This window comes from Aotus nancymaae, unplaced genomic scaffold (assembly GCF_030222135.1).
Source record: "Aotus nancymaae isolate 86718 unplaced genomic scaffold, 86718_ANA_hifiasm-v0.15.2.pri h1tg000062l, whole genome shotgun sequence".
Classification (NCBI taxonomy): Eukaryota; Metazoa; Chordata; class Mammalia; order Primates; family Aotidae; genus Aotus; species Aotus nancymaae.
Window position 1 is genome coordinate 15,211,521 of NW_026988476.1, and position 12,642 is coordinate 15,224,162.

A 12,642-nucleotide genomic window follows, 5' to 3' on the forward strand; every position below is an offset into this window, starting at 1 on the left:
GGCTGGAGTGCAATGGCGCGATATTGGCTCACTGCAACCTCCGCCTCCTGGGTTCAAGCGATTCTCCTGCCTCAGCCTCCTGAGTAGCTGGGACTACAGGCGCATGCCACCACGCCCAGCTAATTTTTTTTTTTTTCTTTGAGACGGAGTTTCGCTCTTATTACCCAGACTGGAGTGCAATGGCGTGATCTCGGCTTACCGCAACCTCCGCCTCCTGGGTTCAGGCAATTCTCCTGCCTCAGCCTCCTGAGTAGCTGGGATTACAGGCGTGCACCACCATGCCCAGCTAATTTTTTGTATTTTTAGTAGAGACGGGGGTTTCACCATGTTGACCAGGATGGTCTCGATCTCTTGACCTCGTGATCCACCCGCCTCGGCCTCCCAAAGTGCTGGGATTACAGGCGTGAGCCACCGCGCCCGGCCTAATTTTTTTTTTTTTTAAGTAGAGACGGGGTTTCACCGTGTTAGCCAGGATGGTCTCAATCTCCTGACCTTGTGATCCGCCCGCCTCGGCCTCCCAAAGTGCTGGGATTACAGGCGTGAGCCACCTCCCCCGGACTAAACCTTTCTTAAAAGGTTGGGTAGAGTAGATGATGATAGTCTGAAAAGACAGAAATCTGGGACTGCAATGGGCTTACTGAACTCTTTTGCTCCTGTTTTACTTATGAATAGACTAAGTAAAAAAAAATTTTACTTATGAATGTTTCTTTGAAAATTCATAAGACGTTTACTTATGAATGTAAACGTCTGAATGTGTGGCAGAATTTGGCCTAAGACGTGTTTTTACTGTAACCTGATAAAGAGGATGTAAAGGAGTGGCTACTCTATGGCTACTACCTATCTATGCAAAAAAACCTAAGAGTTGAGCATGACCAAGTTAGCTTGGTTCAGTTCACAATTATGACATACACAAAGTAGATTTTTTCATTTTTATTTAAACATTTTACATTAAATGAAATTTAACCATAATCATTACAGAACATTACCACAATAATAGACACAAATAACCTTTAAAATAAAAAAAGAATACAACTCTCAACTACTTAAATGCCACTTTACCATGTAAACATAAATAAAATAAAACCCTGATGCTAAAAAGGTACATGTTCAGAGGTAAAATACATATACAAAAAACATTTAAACTAACATAATCCACAACTAGATCACATTCTTTGCAAGAGAGTACAAATATTAGTACTCTACAGCTACAAAATTTCAGAATCCTGTTAAAATCAAAACCGCTGCTGGTTTATTATACACAGCACAATTCATAAGGCAAAAATATAGGCATTATCATCCAGTTCTTTAATTTCACTTGTATTTTAAGGCAAACTTGGAACTTTTTGCTTAGTATTTTTAAATAAATGGGACTTACACATAACTTGACAAAATTAACAATAAATTATCTCTAGTTAAAGATGTACACTATAAAAGACATACTGATAACAATTTTTCTCTCTGCAGAGATGTAAACTGGATTTTTATTTGACTCCATAGTCACACCAGTAGGAAAATTTGTAAACCTATTGTATTAAAAATGTATTGTATTCCTCACTCTTTTCAAATGTGCATCAACACCAAATCAATGTACTGTAAGTGAAAATCCACTACATATCCGGCCATAGAATAATTGTTATCTAATTAAATCATGTCTAATTAAAGTGCTGTTTACAAAGGGAAAAAAAAGTTAAAAAATAGAACTGGATGTTAACTTGACATCTGACATCTTATAATTTCTTAACTTTTAGACTACAGAGGTTATGAGGTTATCACAAGTTTACTGAACTTTAAGCAGTAAGTGTTTATTGTAGAATCTGATTTTCCTGAAAATGAGCACTTAGGTGACAATACCAGGAATCCAACACCAAAACTGAAGATAAACACATATACATATATTTCTCTCAATGTCAGCCAGAGCCTTGATACTATAGGAAATACATATTTTTAAATTTTCTATAGTTTTCCTACTAGAAAATACATTATCCAATTCTAGATTTGGAGTTCCATAAATATTAGGTTTTTAAATATTTCTTTTTCATGCCAATAAAACCTAAATGGACACTAAGAAATTGCTTATGCATAAACTAGGTCTCTAATCACTTCTTATGACATCAGAGATAAGGAATTAAGATTCATCCTTCAATATAATAGTTATTAGGGTCTCTCCCACTATATTTTACTCTCTTTGAATGAAAAAGAGTGTATCTTACTTATCTCTCTAGCTTTCACAGCATCTAACAGAATATCTCATACATAAAGTAAACCTTCCATATGTGTCAGATTATCTAAATAAAATTTCAAAACCTAATGCCATTTTCCTATCACTTGATACCACTTCCTGTATTTTAATATTCATTCATATTTAAAACAATAATAGCAATAACATGTAATTTATAAATATCCTTGGAGCTACATTAAAAGCCACTTACATTCTATTACAACATCCAATGAATATTGAATAGCCAAAGATGTCTAACAGATTAACTCATTATAATTACAGGAGGCAATTATCTTGCAACTGATTACATTAATTTCTATTTCCCAGTGCTGCTCTTTTCCAAAATATTTCTGGGAAATCTTAAATAGCTTTTCTTTTCTTGCCTGAATATGTGTAATTATTTCTAATACTTTTAATCCTGAGGATTTATAACCAAACATTTTGATCCTTTTTAACATTAGAAACATGTGGCTTTACATTAACAATTTGTCAGCAGTGTTCATAATGAAACTTCTCACAAATTTGTAAAAGAAAGCTCTAATGTAAACAAATTAGTTGTCAGGACAGATTAGTAGCTCTGGTTGTTATGAATAGTAAAGTAGGTTAAGCAACTCTAAAAGAAATATACCTCTAAATTTTGAACATTTTTTCTCTTCCCTTCACAGATTTTCGTGATCCACTGGTGTATGGCTCCTACTACTGCCCAAGTGTTTCACATTTAGTCTTCCTCAAGATGAAATTTAGATTTTTCAAAAACAATGACCAGTATATGTTTTTGATCTAATTTATCAAATGATTATACAATAATTTGATAGTGGAGATGTTACATGAGTAAAACATTATTAAAATACAATGTATAGAATAGATGTGTTTATAATTAAAATCATTTTCTATAGTCTTTCAAATTCTCTTAACTTTAGGGAATAGCGGATTAAAAATAGTATAATAGGATATATTTAGTAATTAGATTGATATAAACAAAGAAAACTAAATTGGGGATTTAAAACTAAATATGTGATGAATCTATTTTAAATTGGTTTTCTTTAAATAAAATCTGGGCCAACCACAATAGTGCACCTATTTCTATGTAATAGATTTATTCAAATCAATGAAAAAGTTATTGCTATATATTATTATGTTATTCAAACAAGCAACATAGAAAATACTCAGACTATCAATTGTATTAGTTGCTCCTGTTGAGTTCTAAATTAGAAGAGACTAAAAATCACTTGCAAGGTTTTATAATCTGTGCAAATATTCATAAAGCATGATACGTTTATGATTAAAAATGATTTTACATAGTTTCGTAGTATATATTTAAATCTACAACTGGTAATTTATGGAAGAACAAAGAACTGTAAATTGCCCGGCTATAGTATTCAAGAAATAAACATATATACTAACAAATGAACCTATGTTTTATCATTACAAATGGCTTCTTAACAATAGTCTAGAACATTATGGCACTTAAGAATATAGTATGAATTTTTTTCTTAGGAAAAATTATACATTGGTCTTGCAGAAACTTTATAAGGAGACTGCAGACAGGTTAAAAAAAATCAAGGAAAAGAAAACCAAATGACTACAGTACCAAAATACAAGTACCAACATCGTAATAAAATGTAAGTGAATGTATTTAAGACTAACAGACATTTACTAAAACATGCTAAAATAAAATAAGTTAACCACTTCCTTTAAATAAGCTGTCACTGGCTACAGCAAACAATTTTGCTTTAAAAGATCATTTCTTTAATCAAAGTAGAACTCAACTTAGAACCATTACTCAAGTAAACATTGAGTTCCAGTTTTCCTCAATAACACTAAAATATTCAGTTACCTAAAGAAATGTACAAAGTAATACATAACTGCCTAGTGCTTTATATTTAATGCATATATTTCTTTTTTCAAGAAGGTCATGTAATATTTAGCATAAGAAGAAGATCAAAAGTGTAACTTTCTTTAAATCACTATTCAGAAACCATGTAAAGCATAACATAGGCCATTTTGATGATTTTTGGATGTTAACATTAGTGTAATCACTAACAATTTTAATAAGCACAAATGAATCAAGCCATTAAAAATGCAAAAGACTATCAAAACATGTCATGCATATCTCATACTGAACATCCAAAAGGACATCAGTTATAGCCTTGTTATAAATCCTACAATTAGCACCATTTTTTTTATCTGAACACTTTGAAAAAGCAAAGATCTTAAAAAAATTAAAATTATTGTAAGGATATATGAAAAAAATTAATATGCACTAAGAATGGTACTAAACACTGCTCAAATATTTACATCAGCACTGGGAGGCCTGCTGTACTACTGAAGAAAAACTGAAACAACTGATATACTTAACTCCTATCCATGCTAACCATAGCATAGATAGGTAATTAAATTCATCCAATGTTAACCTGCCCATATACAAAAGGCATAAACAGCAAATTTATCTGACTTCCTAAAATAGGGCCCCAAATATCATAATAAAAGCAATTGTCTTAAAAATTTATTACATCCCTAGCCCTAAAACCATTTAGCAGGAAGAGTATTCAGATGACTCCCTATGGCATGTTATTTACAACCCTTAAAAGTACCAAAATAAAAAGCAGCCCTTTATTTGTTTTAAAAGAAATAAAAAATGTGAAGCATAGGAATTTACATCTCAGAAGCAGTATCAGCACTCTGCCCATTCATTCAATATACTCCAGCACCTAAAGCATCGCTCATCCTAATAAATCATGGTATCAGGGAAAAAGAACTAAAATTTAAAAAAAAGAAAAAAAAGCAGCAAGTTTTTCTCTACACGGACACTTATGAATATAAAACTAGTATATCTCAGTCTTAGGGGGAAGTGCACAATTCAATTGGCAAGGTCTTTACTTATTTTTTCTTTTTGATTATTGATTTACTGTGTAATCAAGAGCAACCAAAACTACTTGTCAATTAAAAGTACCCAGCAAAACTCTGAGTCTTCATGCTACTTCAAGTTAAAAAGAAAGCAATGCAGCTTGTGGGTTTCAGAAAACTGGGCCATCCGTTCATGCAGTACAAGTTTCACCACCATACTATTGCCAAGAGTTCACACTTGTCAAAGTGCAGTTAAGCCAAAGTTGCAGCGACAGTATATCATACCAGCTGCATCCAGCCACGTATCTGAGATAGGATCATATTTCTGCACTGTATTCAGATAGGAAGACCCTGAGTGACCACCAACTACATAAAGGTAGTTATCGATTACAGCAGCACCAACTCCTAGGAAAGGTTGATAAAAAGAAGAAAGAAACATGTTAACCATGAAGTAGACTTTTTCTCACTAAAAATAAATTTGTATTTTAATGTTTTCTTAAAATACATTTTAACAATTATTAATTATACAAGCAATATACACCAGTCCTCCCCTTATCTGAGTTTTTGCTTTCCATGCCTTCCTGCAGTCAACCATGACTAGAAAATAGGGAGTAATGTACAGTAAGATATTTTGAGGGAGACCACATCCACATAACTTTTATTATAGTACATTGTTACAACTGTTCTATTCTGTTATTGTTGTTAATCTCTTACTGTGCCTAATTCACAAACTAAATTTTGCCATAAATATATATATATAGGAAAAAACATTACATATATTGTGTTTGGTATTATCTGCAGTTTCAGTCCACTGGGGGTCTTGGAACATATCCCTGTGGGTATGGGGGGCCTACTGTAGCAATATGTGTTTGCTGGAAAAAGGTAATCCTTAAAATAAAAGTAAGAGTTACTGAGGTGGGAGGATCACTGGAGGCCAAAAGTTTGAGGCTGCAGTGAGCTATGACTATTTCACTGCACTTCTGTCTGGCTCAACAAAACGAAAATAAAATCAAGTTAAGAGTTGAAATCTTCCTTTACCTTTCCTCTCTAATCCTACTCTTCCATTCCCTTCACTACAGGAGAATGGAGTCTATCTTTCCATAGGCTTTCTTCCTTTTTTCTTTAAATTTCATTTCATTCTAGAAGAATCATTTTATGAGGTTTTCAAATACATTGAAAGATTTAAAATATATTAAATAATTTATGCTTCTAAAAATTCTACTTTAGATATTATCAGATATCATTCTAAAAAGAAACAGTTTACTACCAATTTTTAAATTCTCATTGTTTCTATGACTTTCCCTCTCAAGGATACTAAAGGCACAAATTATAGTAAACAGTAAAATAGCTCATTTCAGTTTGTCCTTTCAGTTTCTCTTGCATGTTTGTTTCAAGAGTTTCTTTCATCATAAATACAGGTTGAATGTCCAATATCCAAAAATATGAAATCCAAAGTGCTCCAACATCTGAAACTTTTTTTTTTTTTGAGATAGAGTCTTGCTCTATCTCCCAGGTTAGGGTGCAGTGGCATGACCTCGGTTCAAGCAATTCTTGTGCCTCAGTCTCCTGAGTAGGTGACACTACAGCATGTGCCACATTCGAGGTTAATTTTGCCTTTTTAGTACAGATGGGGTTTCACCATGTTGCCCAGGCTGGTCTCAAAGTCCTGACCTCAAGTGATCCTCCCATCTCGGCCTCCCAAAGTGCTAGGATTATATGCGTGAGCCACCGTGCCTGGCCCAACATCTGAAACTTTTTGTTGCTCAAAGGAAGTGTTCACTTAAGCATTTCACACTTTAGATTTGTGAACTTGGCATGCTCAACCTGGTAAGTATAATGCAAATATTCCAAAATCTCAAATCCAAAATCTGAAACACTTCTGGTCCTAAGCATTTTGGATAGGACAGCCAACCTGTATGAGGAGTGCTCTCTAAAGCATTTCCATCAGTAACTTAAAATCTTTCCCGTAAAATGATGTGATGAGTTTAAGTTCAAAGATAACAATTTCTCCTGAACCACAAAGGTGGATTTGTTTTTTCTTTCTAGGAACTCTGAAATGCAACCCTTTTTGATCAACTATACTCCTTGGGGAAGAAAGAACATTTGAAAGTGAACATACAGATTAGTGATATACAATAGAAAACAAAACAGAACAATCCAAGGATTGTATGTATGTAACATGTGAAAAGATGACCTCTGATAGATGGACAAAAATAGCTTCTATAAGTACACACTTTAGCATAAGCATTTCCCAAAATGCATTCACCAAGTTTGAGAAACAACAATCTGCACATTGGCATACACAAGTCACAATAAAGAAATGTATATAATTTTGTCTAGCTACTTGTCTTTCAAGTTTACCACACAAAAGTTTTTATTTTTTCTGGACAAGTAATATCCCTGCTGTTATATTCCAAGGAACTATTACTCCGATCACATCATTATAGAAAAAACTACCTTATATGTTTAGAAATTAATAAATTATTATTACCTGTTCTAGGTTCTTTCATCGGTCTACACACAGTCCACTGATTTTGATGAGGATCATATCTTTCAATGCTTGACAAATGTGAGACTCCATTATGTCCACCCACCACAAAAATAAAGCCTAGCATGACACCCACGCCAAAGTGAATTCTTTTATCTGCCATGGATGCAACCATCTCCCAGGAGTCCTTACTTGGATCATAACGCTCCACACTGCAAATATTTTTTAAAAAAATAATTAATTTACAGATCTTTCATATCATTCTTCCTGCCAAAGCAAAACTAAAACCCACTAGAGCCTTAAAAGTTCACATAATAGATATTAAACAAAAGTAGTCTGCCACAAATGCTTAGGTTTTGCTGATAAGATTACAAGGATAAAATCTTACCTTGTAAACAGGGTGCAATTTCACATCCTATTCCATTATATTGTACAAGTAGCAAAGTCTATTAAGAGCATAGAACTTAAGAGTCAGAAGACCTGGGTTCAAGTACTAATTCTGTATACCTAGGGCTGAATGAACCTTAGCTCTACTACTGTGGATCTGTGTAATCTTGAACAAGTCATTTCCTCTTACCTGCAAAAATGAGGATAGTACAGCTTCAAGGGATTCATGGAAGAATAAAGTCAAATGAGTATGCATGTGACTTTGAAAACCAGTAATTGAATACAGATTTGGTTTTTGTTTCTAAATTTTATTTATTTATTTTAGAGACAGGTCTTGTTCTGTCACCTAGGCTGGAGTGCAGTGACACAATTATAGCTCACTGCAACCTCAAATTCCAGGGCTAACATGATCTTTCTGTCTCAGCCTCCTGAGTAGCTAGGACTAAAGGTACAAGTCACCATGCCTGGCTAGAATACAGAGGTTTTTAGGATCTTCTATACAGTTAAGGGAAAAGGAAGAGGAAGAGAAGGGGGAAAAGAAAAAAACATTTTTTATTTCTCACAGGATAATTCATGTGGTTTACTGCAAAGCAATTACTGTAGATGCATAGTACAAACTGGCTAATCCTAATTATCTCAGGGTGATTTAGGAGTACTCAGGAATTTTAGAACTTGATCAAGACAGTTAAAAAAAAAGAAAAAGAATTTTTTAAAAAAGGAGTACTCAGGAGTTTGAGTCAAGACTGTGTTCCAGAGAACCTGTGGCATATCCAAGCTGTATTATGGAATCCAAATTAAATTAGAATTTTCAAAAAGGCTACCCTAGAAAATTCTAGCAGCTGTTTAAGACTATGGTTTGCCCTGAAGGGGCACAAAGGTACAGAGGTGAGATTGTTGGGCTTGTTCTGGCCGTAACCTAATTTCCTGAAAAAAACTTAAGCATTTGAGAAGCTGTTACACCATTCTGGAGTTCATAATAGAGACTGGGTAACGATGTTCTTGAAAGAACTCCAGGATAGAATCCATTACACCAAAATTACCAAAGAGTTGATGAACTGCAGCAAGACCTCCAAGAGCATCAAATTTAAAATACTTAACCTTTTAGCTTATAAATTTTGGCCAGAAGTTTTTCAAATAATAGAAATGCATGTCTATGTCCCAAATATTTTTCCTTTAAGGCAAAAAAAAAAAAAAAGGAAAACTTTGGCTTAAATAGAAGTAAAAATTTACAGATGAAATGCTGTTGTGCCATCACTGTCTCAGTCAACAAACCTCGGCAGTTGCAGATGATTGGTTCCATGATCCACCCCATCCCAAGGATACCAAAATCTGCAGTTGCTCAATTTCCTTATATAAAATAGTGCAATATTTGCATATAACCTATATATACCTTCTTGTATACTGTAAATCATCTCTAGATTACTTATAATACTATGCAAATAGCTATTATACTGCATTATTTTTCGTTTGTTTTTTATTATTGTAAACTTTTTCAAATATTTTCTTATCCACAGTTAAATCTGTGGATATGGAACCCGTGGATACGGAGGGCTGACTGTATGCTTGCTCATCAAAATACTCACAATCAAAATAACACAAACCACTTAAATTACTATTTAAAATAAAATCTTTTCTTTTTTCTTTTTGAGACAGGGTTTCATTCTGTTGCCCAGGCTGAAGTGTAGCAGTGCAATCAAGGCTCACTGCAGCCTTAACCTCCTGGGCTCAAGCAATCCTCCGATATCAACCTCCCAAAGTGTTGGGATTACAGGTGTAAGCCATCACACCTGGCCAAAGATAAAATCTCTGGAACATCAATTTTCAATAAAGGTTCAGAATTATGATTAATTTCCCATATAACCAGTTACTTCACTTTTATTTTTTCTTTTATTCAGATAATACTACACAATACAGATATCACAAATTTAAACTCCAGCACAAGTCAAATACCTAATGATACATGTATGATTACAAAATAAGAATTCAGAAAGGAATATTTAAATAAGGTTTTAAGTATATGAGGGGTTATAATATTGTATAGACATATAGGAATTAAATTTCCACTTCTTTATTCTATTAAGCAATACAATAAAAGTTTACACACTGTGCACATATATATAATATATACATGTATATATTATATATAATATATAATATATTATGTATATATTTATAACATATTATAATATATAACATATAATGTATGTATTATATATGAATATATTATATATAATATACATGTATATGTATATAATTATGAATAATTATATATACATGTATATATTATATATACACATAATATATATACGTACATGTGTATATATATAATATATATACGTACATGTGTGTATATATACACACAGACACAGACACCACACAAAATCTAAAGTTGTCTAACTTCATATTATTTTTAGGTTTCTGAGTTTTAAAATCTAGTCTATTTACACTGAAAGAACGTAAAATTTAATGAAAGGGATTTGATTGTTAGGTTTGTATTAAATTCCCATGTAAAATAATTACAATTATATCCTATAGAGCAGATTAAGTTTCCCAAATGCCGGAAGTTAATTCATATACACAAATTGTTTAAAACTCAGAAATCATTGCTAATGAGACTTTTACAAATCCACAAACACATGATTTAATTATTAAATACCTGTTCATGTGGGCAGGACCATACCCACCAATGGCATATATCATTCCATCCAATACAGCTGCAGCAAAACAACTTCTTGTTGTAGTCATTGGTGCCACAGGTTGCCATTTTCTTATTTTGGGAATATATTTCTCTACAGATTGTAAATAAGATTGTCCATCATAACCACCTAAGGCATAAAGTTCTCCTGCAAGTACTACTACTCCAAGAGTACTTCGGCTTTCATTCATTCTCTCTAGAGAAGTCCAAGTATTTGTATCAGGATTCCAGCATTCTACTGAATTTTCATGTTTTCTGATAGTGATGCCGGGACGCACATTAGTTTCAATACCACCTATAACATATACTTTTTGGTCTAAAACGCATATTCCAAATTCATAGCGAGGAATGTTTAGGGGTGCCAAACCAATCCAAGAGTCATTTTGAGGAAAGTACATCTCCACACTAAAGAATAAGCAGAAAAAAATTAAAATTTAAAAACCACAGTGGCCCATAAAGACAGATGTGTTTAATCTTATTAGTAATCAGGGACACAAAAATTAAAACCACAATAAACCAAGACATATCTTCCAAAGTGGCAAAAAATGTAAAGTCAGATAATAACTGTTGACAAGAATGTGTAGCAAGAAATGCATACTCCATTGGTGAGAGTGTAAGCTTGTACAAATTACTCTGGAAAACAATTTGACCTTAACTAAAATTGTTGAAGATACATGTTTCCTGACTCAGTAATTACATTCCTATGTATCTACTCTTCTGAATGTCTATTACAGTCAGTTTTGCATTTAGACACATATACAGAAATGTTCACAGCAGCACAACGCAATCATCCACCAAAAGGAGAACAGTCAAATAAAGTGTACTTCATGTGTCCTGTCTGAGCAACTCTACTGAAGAGAAAGCATGCATACGTATATGTACAAGATTGTTTACTACAGTATTATTTGTAACAGCTCTAAAGTGGAAACAATCCAAATGTTCATTCACTATAAAATGGATAAATTGTGCCATATCATACAAGAGAATACTATATGGCAGTGAAAAGGAACAGACTACAGCTACCTGTCGCTGGGGGAATCTTACACACATAGTGTAGAGAAAAAAAGCCAAATTCAAAAGGATACCAATTAAGTTCAAAAACAAGTCAAGTGAATCTCTGGATTACGAATGATAGTGGTCACCTTTAGGGAGGATAAGAAGGGAGTTCAAGGGTGGCTTCTGAGTGTTGGTCATACTCTATTTCTTGAATTGGTTTGTAATGTTTACTTTGTGGTAATTCACTGAGCTGTACATTTGGGATTTGTACATTTTTCTGTGTGCATGTAACACTTTAATATTTAAAATTAAAATTTTTATCGTAGAAAGATAAAGTGTATTATGCTCGCACACGATATAACATCACATTTCAATTAAGTGAACCATTTCTTCATGCAGTCTCACGGATGAATTTCACAAACATTGTTCAGTGAAAAAACATCTGTGAATAACATCTATTATTGCATTTATATTAAAATGTGCAAAACCTAACAATATGTCAGGGCACATTTGATATGTGGCAAAATTATATGAAAAGCAAGGGAATAGTTCATAAAAATTCAGGGCAGTGGTTACTTCCAGAAGAAGGGAAGTGGCAGCAAGGAGGGACACAGGGGGACTTCAAAAGTACTGTTAATAGTCTGTGAAGCTGGCTGATAGTACTTGAGTATTTATTCTTGACACCCTGCACCTATACCTATATACTATATAATCTTTGCATGTATACACACACACACACACACACACACACACACATACACACAAGTAAATGGTTCTGTTAATAACCCACTGTTTTACATTTGGTACATCTGTGTCTGCTAATACAGTTAGCTTTCTCACTTTTCTGCTTGCTTGTTGAGGCTGAATTAAAATTAACCTTTTTTTAAAAAAAGGGATTTCCCTCTCCGAGTTCCCCTCCCACAACAGCGTGGGTGCTGCCTTCTCTCTCTCTCTCTCTGTCTAAGTTGCTCTTCCACAAAACTCTTTGGGTCCACGACTTTGTTCGGACAG

The 12,642-nt window shown here is 33.5% G+C and overlaps 1 protein-coding gene across 4 annotated transcripts in view; it reads right to left on the reverse strand.

The window, feature by feature from the left end:
- Positions 1-915: 915 nt before the first annotated feature.
- Positions 916-12,642, reverse strand: part of KLHL28 (kelch like family member 28) — a 39,758-nt gene continuing 28,031 nt past the window's right edge. For all 4 annotated transcript variants that reach the window (XM_012456294.3, XM_012456293.3, XM_012456295.3 and 1 more), the window contains 3 exons: positions 10,597-11,040; positions 7,557-7,765; positions 916-5,470 (listed from right to left, as the gene is read on the reverse strand). In XM_012456294.3, the coding sequence (XP_012311717.1) occupies positions 5,307-5,470; positions 7,557-7,765; positions 10,597-11,040 (817 nt within the window). In that variant the 3' untranslated portion in view covers positions 916-5,306. The remainder of the gene's footprint in view (positions 5,471-7,556; positions 7,766-10,596; positions 11,041-12,642) is intronic.